The 15,279-nt window shown below is 36.3% G+C and overlaps 1 protein-coding gene across 1 annotated transcript in view; it reads right to left on the bottom strand.

The window, feature by feature from the left end:
* Positions 1–15,279, bottom strand: part of LOC137278157 (small conductance calcium-activated potassium channel protein 2-like) — a 243,980-nt gene that overhangs the window by 91,171 nt on the left and 137,530 nt on the right. Inside the window, exon 7 of the mRNA XM_067810330.1 lies at positions 6,640–6,709. Within this exon, the coding sequence (XP_067666431.1) occupies positions 6,640–6,709 (70 nt within the window). The remainder of the gene's footprint in view (positions 1–6,639; positions 6,710–15,279) is intronic.

Here is a 15,279-nt window from a genome sequence, read left to right on the forward strand (position 1 = left end):
CCCTTATACATTGTACCATAAGTGTGAAAATCTAACTTCTGCATACATTTAACCAAACTGTCTAACATTCACCTGAGTTTTTCAAACAGTATCTTCTTTCAGCAAGTCCAAAACATACATTCACAGGATCTATCCAGCAATCATTGCATGAGCCAGTATTCTAAGGTTGCTACTAAATAATAAATAATGAAATACATTCCTCTGTTTATAACTCTATCTTGTGTTGAAAAACCGAAATAGAAATTCTACATACCTCATATATCTTGACTTTATGGACACATTCAAATACTTATTGGGAGAATGTTTCAATAAAGCACATTACTGAGCCTCTTACTTCCTTAATCAAAACTCCAGTAATAATTCTGAAATCTTTTTATGAATCACTTAGATATGAAATCACAAAATATGAAAACATGAAAACAAAATCAAACTTTCTGCCATGTTGCAGGGTGTTTTTAAAACCATGTTACATGTCAGTTATGGTGCATCTGGTATAATTCATGTTCAGCTTCCTGTCATCAATCCCAAAATTGCTCTTACATTTTACAAAATGACAAATTTTCTTTGTATCAACATAAATACAAGATTTCAAGACCAATTATCAAAGTTTCCTTCATGCATGAGGCCTTGACTGATGCAAACTTCTGCACCATGTTAATTGTGCTTTTCATTTCGAGCTATTTACCCTGGTTCAGTTAAAAACTAAAAGTAAATAACAACAGAATCTCATGATGGTTATGATGAATTACATTTCTGAGTTATAAATGATCTCTGAAGCCAAGGCATCTTCCTAATATCACACATACTTGAGTTGGTGGACACATCAGTTTATGAAAGTCACTTACCGTTAATAATGTCATATGAATGTCAACACTCATACACATATTTGGTATTTATAAAGTTAAGAATGAAAACACATGTCTATGTCTATATCTCCATGCATCATATGTCCTTATTACAAACATTTTTATGCAATTAATTTCACTTTGTGACCTGACAGGAGATGTGACAGCCTAAGTCGACCGACACCAATTACATCATAATCACATAGGGTAATGCTGGCCTTTTTCAGCTCTTGCATTGAGCTTTCTACTTTGAAAATGAACAAAGTAGCACACATTTTCCAACATTTATAGTAACTATTCTAAAATTCTGTTTTGTTTCACACAGACAAAAAAGTGAGTTTTCCCAAGAAAATTGTTACATCAACATGTCAGGTAAGTTTGACTTTCATATGCGTTTTCCAGTCAGTGTCACCTGTTATTTAGGCAGGTTTTTCAGGCACTGAATGGATATCACTGTGTTGAATTAACTGTATGGAATACAGCTTATTCCACTTGAACATTTTCCCTTTTATTATCAGTAGGTTGCTACACTAACCTTAGTATTGACTTGATTTAATTACACACCACAGGTGTATCATTTTGAACTATAAATACCAAATTCAAGAGACAGCCCTGATAGACAGACACAAATGTACAGATGTTCTGGAAATCTTAAGGGAAACCTTATAAGGTAATGGAATTCAGTTTATTGTTAATTTCATAATAAACCATGTTACATATAGATAGGCATTAAATCACAATATCTAGCATACAAGGGATACCACTTAATCTATCACATAAAAAAGTTATGAAACAAATTTCAAAAGGTGTTATTGTAAGATAGTAATAAAAGCGTCATCATATCCATGCTACATGTAACACTATATGATTCGTGCAAAATAACTACAAAAGGTTTCAAGTGGTAGAAAAGCAAACCTGTTTATATTCAACATGTGGAATCGAGATATAGACGCCAGGACCTGAATCCAAACCTGCCATCCCTACGTGCTATAATGGGAAAGGAAAGGAAGACGATGGTCAAATGCAGACTTGGTGCATTTTTGATCAACCTCATTCTGAAGCAAGTAATACTTCCAGTAAAACAATGCTACTACAGATGTCTACATTTCATGGAGAACACAGGGAGTTTCACGATTTTTTAGACAGTTCATAACTGAGTGTCTGCAGTTTTTGATGAAGTGCTGCTGTTATCACCACCGTGGGTCCTTTCCATTCACCAATTTAGAATATCTTTAGCAATGGGCAGTGCAGGAAAACAGAACAATACTCAGCACTGTTAAGAATTCAAAGACTATTACCTCCATTACAAAAGACCTAGAAATTCTGTGATTCAGCTGTCATAACTGAAATGTCCATTGTCAATTATTGAAAGCTAATTAAAATGCTAATGATCTCTCCCTTCCTAAACCTGTTCTTATGTGCTGATAAGAAGTCCACTTCTTCAGCCATCAGTATCCTGAATGCAGATAAATGGATAGTAGGGTGCGATTATGCCTGATGTAATAGAGACAGTTTTCTTGGAACAAAAAAGATTTAAATATTGCTCTACAATTTACTGGTATATGTATACAAAAGCTGTATTACATCAGTGCCAGAATACATTTGAGGGATAAGTGGATTCTAGCTTCTTGTCATAGCCTGGAAAATCTATAGAATGTGAAACCCGAAGTCCGTCTTTTCGTTTTATCTTGTATTATTCCTGACAAGTATTTCAGAAGTCTTGACCAATAGGAGGTAAACATAATTGTGAAATCAACTTAAAGGGCTGTTTTGAGCCAAGTTCACATCCAACTCAACAAATGAGATTAAACTTATGGATTCTGACAGTAAAACCTTTGACATCCTTTACAAGCATGATGATGTCACTTCCATAGGCTATTTGAAATCACTCCTGTGACTGCAAAAGTAGATCATTTGTAGCCAAAGTATAGTCTGTCCTGCACTTCTTAGGGTAGACATCATGACACAAAACATCAACCCTCCTTGGTTGTAGTTGTAAGCATGAAGTAAAACAAGGAGCAGTATGGAAGATGAGCAATGCTGAGATGACTTGTTCTTATCAAGTATTATTTTTAGTTTGTGAGGTAGACAACAGCTTCACATGAAGTGATATTATCATCAACATTAATGGTAAATACTTGTGCCAGTTACTAATGGATATTTTAGTTAGAAATTATCCCATTCTTATAGCTATTGGTAATGTCTCATATGAAGCTGGTTTATTATGAATTGAACAGTGTTTCTGGATTCCCTGAGCAGTAATGTTAAGGAAAATAGGAAGTCTGTCACATGACAGAGGTGCCAAGCCTTTGGTGTAGGCAGGGATGGAGTATTGTCAGTGTCCTTGCCCTCCGAGTGTAATAGGTTGGTTCTTTATCATAAACTGGCACCTAAGCATAAACAGTAGAGTGCATGACGTTCACATAATCCAGCTACTGAGGTCATGGCAACCAGGAATGCTGTTTTCTTGGTAGTTTGTACAAATGTTGCAGAATGCACAACAATCACCAAAGAGAAAATTCACAGTTTTGATGTCCTTTCCCAAGAGTAATCTGTGTCCAGTATAGCCTTTCTAAAAGTGAAATTCATCCACAATAATGTTCGGCTTCCCTGGAATGTGGTGGGCATTTATCTTGCAATGGATAAGTTCAACCAAACAGAATTAACATGTCATTAACTGTTATCTTGAGTTAGTTGAGGTGAAGGTGCCCTTCCCTTGTAAGCTTGACAAGGTACTAGTATCATTTGACTGTCAAGATGTGTGACAAAAACAGCACTCTCATATGAGATAAAAGTTGAATCAGGAAGATGACATGCTAACACATCTGGGTCATGTTCTGACGAACCAACAATAAAATGTGTAAGTGCAATGGTCATCCCAAATGCAGGTATCTCATTTTCTTGAACACAATGTGCACCATATAATATAGGTTCTTCACTGATCTCTCGGGGCCCATGAGTTGATGACCTTTGATGTTTATTTATGTTCCCTGAGTCTGATCTGTTGGCTACCCTTCACTAGGCCACAATTGGAATCTTTTGAGTAAGGGGTGCTGCTTTGTCTGAGTGTGATTCCTATCTAGGTGGGTGGCAGAAATCACTGTGAGAGGTAAAACATCCAAGAGAACTTGGTATACCTTAAGGATCCATACATGGGCCTGTGTCGCTTATTCCTTATACCACAAACCTAAGGAGACATCATTGATAAACATTATGCTGACCACCACTTTTATGTAGATGACACACAACAGGGCAGCTGCCATGTACTATTAGATGTACTGGTGACATCAAAACATGTCAAAGTTAAATTAAAATGAGACACAAGTGGTGCAGTTAGATGCTTGAAAGGTCAATCCCATGTCAGAGGAGCTTCCATAGAAATATTTAACTATCATTCCATGTTCATTTGGATGCATTCTTTATAATACCATACTGACAAAACTGTTATTTCCATTTCCATTTCCATTTCCATTAGTTTACACATGCACTAGTTAGATCCAGAGAGCTTTTTAGGATAGGTTATTGTAATGGTGTATGTTATGGATGCCCAAAAACACTTGTTCAACGCCTGTTTAGTCAGCTAAGACCAGGGTGGAATGTAAAATCCTCAGTCTAGTCTACCAGTGTTACAATGATACTGCACCAGAGTACCTCTGTAAGCTTGTCACAAAACACAAGCCATCCAGAGCTAAAACATATGGAGATTAACACTTGTTGACAATTCCATGTCGAAAACTCAAAATCATTTGGTCTCCAATACCAAAGAGTTCCAAAAATGTCTAAACCAACTGCAACATGCACTGAGATTTTCTCCTTCTATTGAAAGCTTTCGAAACTATATATATGTTTAAGCAAACATATTATATTAAAACCTCCAGCCATTACAATCTTTGATGCACTGAAAACTGTTTGAATCATTTGTATATGTAGTGTCTTCTTGATATTATACCTCTTTGAGAATACATTATGCATTGAATTCAGTGCAGTATAAATACACATATTATTATATTTTACAGATTAAAAATAGTATGAAGCAGAGAGGTTTTGGGTGTTTATCATATCACTATTTCATACAAACATGAGGGACTGTAGAGTGGCTTCCATGCCAAAGATCTGGATTCAATTCCCCAGACGGGTACAATCTTTGAAGTCCATTTCTTATGTCCCCTGCTTTGATATTTTGCTGGAATATTACTGATTACTGAAACCTGTGTCAACCTAGCCTCACTCATTTAAACATGAAAACTCAGTAAAACCTGTCTAATGTGTGTTCCCTTCTTCAAAGCTGTGTTTTTCAGGGAAATAAGCAATCACATACCATCCTAGAAATTCTTAATATTGATTGACCATCAAAGAAACTTCCTTGACCCAGAATGAATTGAAATAATTATAATGTAGTTAAGCATCTTGGAAGTCAGAGCTGTCATCCAATTCCCAGCAATGAGCAGAAAGCAAAGTTTGCATACTGATACCTTTGGGAATTTCAAATTCCATGATCAAAATAGCACATCAGTGATCAGGCACAAATCATTTGTGTTTTTGTTGGATTAACGATGGGAGAAAAGAAGCAAAATCCTCCACTCCTCTTATGACACGCTTTATCAGTATTATCTGTGGTGCCAAGGTGGTTTCTGCTATCTTTGGACTTTCAATATAAATGACAGGCCAGTTACGCAGAGGCAATGATAAGTTGTAGGTGAAACACCCATCCTTCTAGAACCACATGGAGGTTGGATGTGATGTGCTTCCAATACAAATTACACCAGTAGTCACCCTATTGGTCATTATCGGGAGGCTGAAGTTCAGTTAAAAAGCCAGGCTAATGAGTTAGTCCAAACAATATGGGTGACTGAGGCCAGAAGCAATGATCTCCTCTTCCAGGCAAACTGGGAAACAAGGCGCTATGTCAGTATGTAAGTGTACTGGAGGGACATATACTTTTCGACTGTGAGAGGCCTTTCCTGCATCTTCACAATTTTATCCTAGAGTACTCCAGTGCTAAGAGGGCATGGAAAATGAACCAACTGATGTCGACTACATGTCAGTCATCAGAGTACATATGAATGGAGTACAGCCAGCAAATTTGTCAGTGAAGAGCAGAGATTTGAAAGATTTGCAGAAAACTCCTCCAAAGAACTGACTAAGGCAGCCATGAGTGTTTCAAAGTTTGGCATTCTTATGGAAAAAGAAGTGTTAGATGCCAGACTTTATCAACATTTGAAAACTTACAATTCTTGCTATGACATTTCAGGATTTGTTCATTGATGTTGACAGTAGCACACCCAGGAAAGAGAACTCTAAAGCATGCACAGAGGTTCATTAATGGAGATACTATCATTAACTGGTAATGCATAGTTGAGACTTCTATGTAAAGTGAAATCTAATCATTTCATAGTGTGATGACAGGCAAAATACACGATTTTAGGTGCAGATGTAATAGAGGTTTTGTATTTGTACACTTCTAAAGTAATGAGATCACCAGTAAATGGTGCATTAACTAACAAAGTCATTATGGTTTGAACAATTTAACAACAATCATCTAGTATTTAAAAATTTGTGTTCATCAAATCACTTTGAATGATTACTGGTACTGACAGAAATGAGTTATATAAATTCTGTATTAAAATATTCAGTTGTCCTGTCTTCGGTCCACTCCCTGTGTTAAAAACTAAATTGAAATAGGTTGTCGAAATTATTAAGCAGCTCATGAAATCAATGGTACTGGGTGCATTAGTCCAAGTTAACTTATCAGTGCAAAGGAAAGGGTAATGGATCACACACAACAAATGCCTACCTTTGCCATATCAACTAAAGTGCTTGCATTTTCCATCAGTTTTCTCTGGTCCATCTTAACCCTGCGCAAACTGCAATAGTAAATATTCAAACATTGTTAGCATGTCACAGCTACAATAATTTGGTACGACACATTCATATTAACTGTTTCACTGCCTCCTTTGGATATAGTGTCCGTGGGAGTCCATGGTTCAATCCCTGAATGTAAAAAGATGGCACTTAGTTTGATCCTGTGTTGTACCTGATAGTGAAAGTACTGGACCAGTTAGCTAGAGGTCAGTGTACTCTTTTGGGTTTCCATGTTAAACTACATGATGACATCTCATTGGGGTAGCACCTTTAGCTTGGGCTGCTACAAGTGGTTACACACATATATGCTGTGAGGGGTAAAGGTTGTTTTATCTCATCCCACTTTCAATAGCTGAAAGGAAATAAAATAAAATAAGCATATTACATTATCAAGTTGAGTAATAAAATCTTTGAATGGGATCACTCTTGATGCCAACTTCTGTTTTTATGAAGAACATGTGTTTTAGTGAATACTAATGAATGAGTAAGAACATATTGTGTTAATCATAGTACAGCAGTTGACATCCACACATTTCACCATTAAAGAGGAAGACAGCAAATGCCTACAAGCTCACCAACTCTTCAAATTACTGTGTATAGTGACTTGGAATGGTACAGCAGTTGACATCCACACATTTCACCATTAAAGAGGAAGACAGCAAATGCCTACAAGCTCACCAACTCTTCAAATTACTGTGTATAGTGACTTGGAATGGTACAGCAGTTGACATCCACACATTTCACCATTAAAGAGGAAGACAGCAAATGCCTACAAGCTCACCAACTCTTCAAATTACTGTGTATAGTGACTTGGAATGGGAAAATCTAAGCAAATGATCTTGGGCAAGTCAACAGAAATTCTCTGCATCACTTTTTTATATTTATACTTAACATGAAAACTCCAGAACATAAAAAAATGTTATGTTATTAACAATTGTTTCAGAGGAAGTTACATATTTGTGATAATTAAGTACATCTTCATATTCATACAACTCACTGGAGAACACAGTGCCTGAGTACATGAATATTTATTCAGCAGCAGAGGTGACAATAGTTGTTTGCTCTTTGTAATCAAATTCCCTGGATGCCGATTTTTTTTAAAGGCGCACATTTGTGTAAGGTTTGGAAAGTGAATATTGAGCGAGAAATGTCCTCGCCTGGTCCTGGATCTGCGTGCAGATATAAAATTACACAAAATGTAGCATATTTAATTTCCTGTCCGTTGGTATAAATATTACTGCGACTAACTCAGGGGTTTGAGAAATAGACACTGCTAAATGTTCGTCCAAAACTTTTGTGTGCATTAAACAACAGTAAATTTCTCACTTTTTTGGCATGCACCAATATAAGCACTCAGTCATCTTTACGGAATGTGTGGGCAAAGAAAATACAGCTTGATATCTGAATGGCATAAGTGTATATGAAATAGATTTATGTGCTAATGCATAACGTCATATGGGCAACATCAACAAGAGTCATCAGAAGATGACATATCCCCTCGGCACCCACATATTTGAAAGGACAAATCATCTGACAGTTACTTGATGTTTTTTTAGACCAACTTTGAATTGTTTCCATGGAATTCATGAAAAATATAAATGCCATATTTCTGTAATCAGAAAAAGTCACCATTTCAAAATCTGTCTCATATATCTGCCAAGATCTGTTAAAAGATATGAAATGGTTTTCGAGTTGTGCTCCGGAAATGATGCCCATCCCTCCATTCTGAAACTAAGTCCGAAACGTGTCCATGGAACTGAGAAAATAATAAATCACAAAAACATGTAAATAGCAAAAGGTACTACTTTGGGGTCTGCCACACATATCTACCAAGCTTTACTAATAGATATTAAGAAGTTTTTGAGTTCTGCTCCAGAAATGAATCACACATCTCACTTTTGAGACTAAGTCTGAAAAATGGAAATCAAGAAAACAATAAATCCCAGAAACCTGTAGATAGCAAAAGGCACCAGTTTAGGTTCTGACTGATATATCTACCAAGTTTTGTAGAAATATATTGAACTGTCTTTAAGTTCTGCTCCGGAAACAAAGCCTGCATTACATGCCAAGGGGATAAAAATGACCCGCAATAAATGTCAGAAATCAATTTTCTTCTATGATGTGTTTCTTCTTGTGTTTACATGTCAGAAATCAATTTTCTTCTATGATGTCAAACGTTGAAAGATATGTCATGCATGTATAAAGATAAAGGGGCATAACTCCACTATGCTTTACATTACAGGTCAACGTAACTCAAATCACATGGAGAGAATTTGCTGTGGATACGGACAGTATATTATCGCTATGTTTTGTTCACTGTGAAGCAAACTATTCCAATACAAACTTCCCCAGTGTGAGAGGACACCTTTTGGCAGTTTCACAATTTGTAAGAAAAGATGCAAATGTACTACATCAAAAAGCAGGTAATAGCGACCTATCTGATACAAAATTTAGTCCTTAGATTCCCATATTCTCCTGTTTGTGTAGATGTATTTTGGTTAATTTTGCATCATTAATAACAGAGTAACAGATACATCTTCAAATGTAATGAAATAACTTGAAACAATGTGACATTTTAGTTGATGTCATGGCATGTTTTGTGCATTTTGTGACATCGGAAAAAGACGACACTGGTTTGTTGATTAGTATTTACCTAATTTCCACTCAATGTGTAAACAATCTCAGCTTCTGTGTCAGAATTCAACCTTTGTTCAACCAACCAAGTTTTGTAGAAAAATATTGAACGGTCTTTGAGTTCTGCTCCGGAAACAAAGCCTGCATTACATGCCGAGGGGATAAAAATGACCCGCAATAAATGTCAGAAATCAATTTTCTTCTATGATGTGTTTCTTCTTGTGTTTACTCTTGTTCAACCAACCTTCACCTCAAAGAAATTGCCTAATATGTGTCACAATGTTGACATGTGACATCACTACCGATGACCGATTTCTTTCAAAATGGCAGCTTCGCTCACAAGGGTACACAGGATTTTGTGAAGACTCTTTCCTTGATTCAGGGATCTTTTGTACGTAAATGTGAGATGTAAATAATCAGACTTATTCTGACTATCTGTGTATTGTTATATGTTTTTATCGTTTACATTGTAAATGACAGAAAATGCTAGAAATGCTGATAAGGACCGTTGTCGTTCTGCATGATTTTGTGTCAGTCATGGTGTCACGCTACACTAAAAGTTTGACAGTCTCTTATAAATTATCAAATGATTGGATTGTATCTATTTTTAATTTGCTATTTCTTGCTACAATACTCTTCCCTTGAATATTCTGAGCATATTGAGCCATTGTAAGCAATGATTACATGGCTGGATGTTAGAAAATTCTGAAAATACTACGCAGTGTAAAATCAGAATTTTTCTTGTTTACATTTCAAACAAGCGCAGTCTGTCGAGCACAGCGTTCGTTTTCAAACCCAGTATCTTTCGTTTCGTTTTATCTAGACAGTTGGTATTGGTGACAATGACTATTTGTAATTTGATTCTAAGATGTGTGGGAAATTCAATGATGCATTTGTCGCAGATGACTATGAAATATATGTGACTATGAAATTCAATGATGCATTTGTCGCAGATGACTATGAAATATATGTGATTTAATAGGCATCTCAATATCGGCATTCCTTGAATGTGATTTTGTAAACACTATCCAATATGGCAGAAAGCGCACTTCTGTGTTCGTGTAAGTGTATTTTCGAAAACATCCCAACCGATTCTGTGTTCATCGGCAATGTTTCAGAATTATCATTACTGGTGACATGAAAACTTGATATCAGTGATCGTTAATATGCTATTTTTGAAATTCAATATTCCCAGTATCTATCTGATTTTCACATTTCAAACACATACAGCAAATAATGCTCTGAATCATGATATTTTATAGTGTGAAAAATTGCGACATTGCAATGAATCCTATTTTGAAAGGCAATTTTATGCACTTTAGCTTGGTCTGAGATAATAGTGAATGGTATCAAGAAACAGTGAATTTTCCACAGAATTCAGAACTGTGAAGTATATATATATGCGTGGTATATTTAGAATTTTATTGGACTTCCAAGTGAGGGTTGAAGATTAAGGACATATATGTCCCTGTGGCATCCAGGGGGTTAACTGTTAAAAGAATTTGAGCAAATGAGTTAAATGTAATGTTTGTCATTTGGTTATTGATACCCTTTGACTGTTATTCCAAGCATCATGAATTTACAGCATTATCCTGAAGTGTGAATCTTGCAGTGTTGAAGGGGTAGCAATCATGACAAAAACACTTCAACACTTTAGTGGATCCACAATCACCTCTCTCTATTCTCATTCAAAAAACATTAAAGATAAGCATTATCCTCCAGCAGTTGTAAGCAATTCAGAAGATATTTTCAGTTTATGTTACTACCCTAAATGCAAACAACACCTGCAAAATATGAAGCCATGTTAGGTCACACAAGCCAGTCAAGAATTCTGGAAACGTCTCTGAGTATTCCTCAGAAGAAACAAGAAGATAAAGTCATCAATATTCCCCACAATGGCAAAATACTGTTTATTCTGATTATTCTTCATGAATTCTTCATGAATTCCAAAACTACCAAAACATGGCAGCACACCACAAGACCCACTGATGTGCCAAGTTTGGTGAAGAATGAGTGAACAGTTTTCTAGTTGCTGCTGCGAAAAGATGAATGTGCATGCGCAGTTTAATGCATATGCAAAACCTATTGCACAGATAATTATGTCATGCAACGATGTTGGGTACAGTGGATGAGCTGCTTTAGGCACCAAGCATCCAGCGAGCTTGAGGTGATGGGACTGAGCCTACTTGTGACAGGACGTAAAAACCTTCGAGTCAGTACACAACCCTGTGCAGTTTAAAGACCTCATGAATTGCTAGGCACATGAGCAGATTGCAGCCACATGAATACATGCAAACACCTAGTTACAGCAACGTGCAGTACACTTGGACAAAGTGCTGTGACTTTGTGTCACAGTCCACACAGCTGTGAATGGGTACCTTGTAAAGATGAGAAAGCCACATTAACTTCAAGTGGCAGGAAGAGTAGCATACTCCCCTGGGGTCTGAGATTGAAATGCTGTTGAGATTGAGATCCAGTGATCAAGGGAAAAACAAAGTGGCTTTCAGCATATCAGGTATCAGACCGGTGTGGAGCACAGCAAAAATACGAAGATTTCAAGATTTTCGGAAACCTACATGAAACTGGGTAATCTCAGAATCATATACGTTTCCGTTCATGGAAACTATTAGTGTTGGTTTCGGGCAGTTTCCTGTTGCTGAAGATTAGTTTCAGCATTGGGAAACTGTCACAAAGCATCAATGTTAGTTTCCAGAAATGGAAACTAACAGAAAAGTATCATTGTTACTTTCCATTGTATAAAACAACTGGAAAACATCATTGATTAGTGAGATCTTGAATGAAATGAATTCAAATAGAGGATATTGTCACATAAAATAATATTAACTTCAGGGCAATGGAAACCTAATTGACTATTAAGATTCTACTCTTAGGTTTTGTTTGGGAAACTTATGGAAATCTGAAACTTACTGAGTAAGGCTCCACTGGGTTTCAGTTTCCATTTGTTATTTTCTCAACATGGTACATACTGATACAAGTAACTGGGAGTGGTGAGGCACATTACACATAACTGTACCAAAAAGAACAATATGTGAACATTCTGGGGCACATTTGTCACAACAACATAATACAAGCTACAACAAATCTGTTTCCAGAGAGTTTATAAATTTTCTACACATGCTCTAAAGTACATAAAATATAAATGAATCATATTTCACACACATCTGCCCCAACTGTGACTTTCTCTCTCACTTTGAAGAACTTCACAATGAAAAGAAAATTGAAATGCAATGAGTTTTTGAAAGCTATAACAAAAATAAAAACAAAATATAGATATCAAACTTGAAACAAACTAACATTACAGCGAAACCATTAGGCTATTACCTTGTTTAAGGAATGCATTCATCAATATTCACACGAAGGAGTCAAACGATATGCTGTTCACCTGTAGCTGACAAAAGATCTGTTCCATGTCATTTTTTCACTTTTTTTTTTTCGTGGTGGTGTATCTACTCACTGATCACCCGACAAATTCTTACATAGTGTCCACGATTCCTTTTTCAAAATACAATCAACGTTTATTTTGTTACCGGTAATCCTTGAAGGAAGGTTTACACAGAATGTGGGTGTATTCAGTATGCATCAGTAACTCTACAACTTTTGACAAATTGGTTGTGCAAGATAAAAGCAACGAATCAATTAGCACATAATCGGTTAATCCTTTCATCCATGTTTGTTATTTTAACTCAGTTGATAATTCATTTTGATGCACCTCAAACCATGTACTTCATAACATGTAATACATCAGACTTTGATGTATAAAATTGAATGTTAATGCAAACTTAAAAATGCTAAATGGGAATCATTGTTGAATAATCTCAGTGGTGTTACCACTTATCATGCCTGTTATATATTTATTAATTTGACCATCAATCAACTGATGACAAATAAGCAGGTGTAGATTAATATCACCAAACATGGGTTAAACCAATGGAGTAGTGGTCGCAGTATTGAATGCAAGTTAAATTGCCTAAATTGCCTACAACATTCAGAAGTGCGAGGATAAGAATGAAACTTCATTGCTGCATGAGTATCACAGCTTTTGATATACACTAAAGTTAAAAAGAGTGTGTATCTAAATACCTTATTATTGCAAGTAAATTTTGCCATGGCAAAGGTGGGGATGGTTTAGTTGATGAATTCCAATACATTAAACATGTGGTTTTAATATAACAGATCATGTGACATCACATTGTTTCTTGTCATGATTATCAAGGTAAAAAAAACACAGAAATAGAATCAAACTGGATTGGTTGTCATACTATAGATGCATCAGAAACTCTGAAAAAAAGGTAGTTAGTAATTTGTTTCATTTAGTGTTGCACAGACAGCTTAGGTATTTTGGCATTTCGGTATTGAGAAAGTTTATATTGCTGGAATACTTTATTACATCCAGACTACATCCATCGATACTGCTGCTTCATTGTTTAGTCAGAAAAAAGTCTGCCAAGGAAGACAGCTGCCCAGCCCCTGTGTCCGTCATGGCTGATGGAGCAGGCGCTGCCCACCTGGCAGCTAGACTAATGGAAGCACTTGATTAGGAATGAATAAATCTTCATGAGATGTGATGGTCCTTGTAAATACAAACAATTTACATAAACACATATAGCAGTTATCAGTGTTTTTCTAAAGCTATGAAGGGTAAGCACCCATAAGTAATTGTTTGAAATGCTGCCATCTTTGTTCAAACATACAAGCGCCAGATTGGAAAAACTTCATTCCTGTTTTGAGTTCAGGTCTGTAAGAGTGAGGCAGTAGAAATGGCAGTCTGTATACTTGCTACAATTGTCTTGAGACATGGCAACATATGTCACATATGTTGAGGATTTGGGAACTTGAACAATCGCAATGGACACCCAGGGTAGAGAAATTAACAGTACCTTGTCCTTGTAAGGTAAGTTTCTGGTGAAATTTGAATTCAGTTTGAAGCGAATGAAACATTTTTGGTAAAGATGATAATTCACTTATATAGCGCCTAGTATCCATCTCACTAGTTGCTCACTGGATGCTGTAATCAGGATCTGATTATCATTACCCAGGATAACCCAAGCTGCCTCTTAGGCACTCGAAGGTTATAGTCACCGGGTACCCATTTTCTGCTAGGTGAACAGAGGCAAATTTGAACAAACTCACTTACCTAAGGTGAGAGCACATGTAACTACACTTATTATACAGTAAACATTCAGTCCCATTTCGACTTTGCTCACTGTTATTAACTCATTAAGCTCGAGAGCCACTTCACTGCTCAACACCTGGAACCCCGTGCTGATTACCTGGCCAGCTGTGGCGAGACTAATTAGGGCTAATCATGCCAGATATCCTTGGCTGGTTTTGTAGATTACAGGAAACTGTCTCGTCATACCAGCAAGTCCTGATTGTTTCATTGTTTAAGTGCGTTGTAAAGGTATATGTTGAAAGAAAGCAGGAGTGAATGCATGTCATATATGTAACGCTTTACGTAAATGTATTATACTTTCTCTTGTAGACCTTTGGTGGCGTGTACATATGTCTTTTCTTAACACATGTTTGTATTCTTTGTAAGTAAGACATACTTAAACAAATTGTCCTTCCCATATCATTGTGTGAAGTTAATTTGTTCAAAACATCCATGTCGATGGCAGCAAAGAAGAATTTACAAACATTGCTTATGACCTTCTATGAAAAATGCATTTTTGCTGATACGTTGCTAGTGTATACTGAATATTTTAAGGAAAGTACTAATAAGCTAGTCAGTGACTTAGATATGGCAGATTCACAGTTTGTCACATTGGTTCATCTAGATTTAACACAGGAAATAAACATTATCATACGAACATACATGTATACATATTGTATAATGCTATTCCATGCACATATATAAGACAAAGGGTCGTGAGATGGGACGTCATCAAAGTTCCCGAATAGAACGTTTTATATCTCA

The sequence above is a fragment of the Haliotis asinina genome, chromosome 3 (genome assembly GCF_037392515.1).
Source record: "Haliotis asinina isolate JCU_RB_2024 chromosome 3, JCU_Hal_asi_v2, whole genome shotgun sequence".
In the NCBI taxonomy this organism is placed as follows: Eukaryota; Metazoa; Mollusca; class Gastropoda; order Lepetellida; family Haliotidae; genus Haliotis; species Haliotis asinina.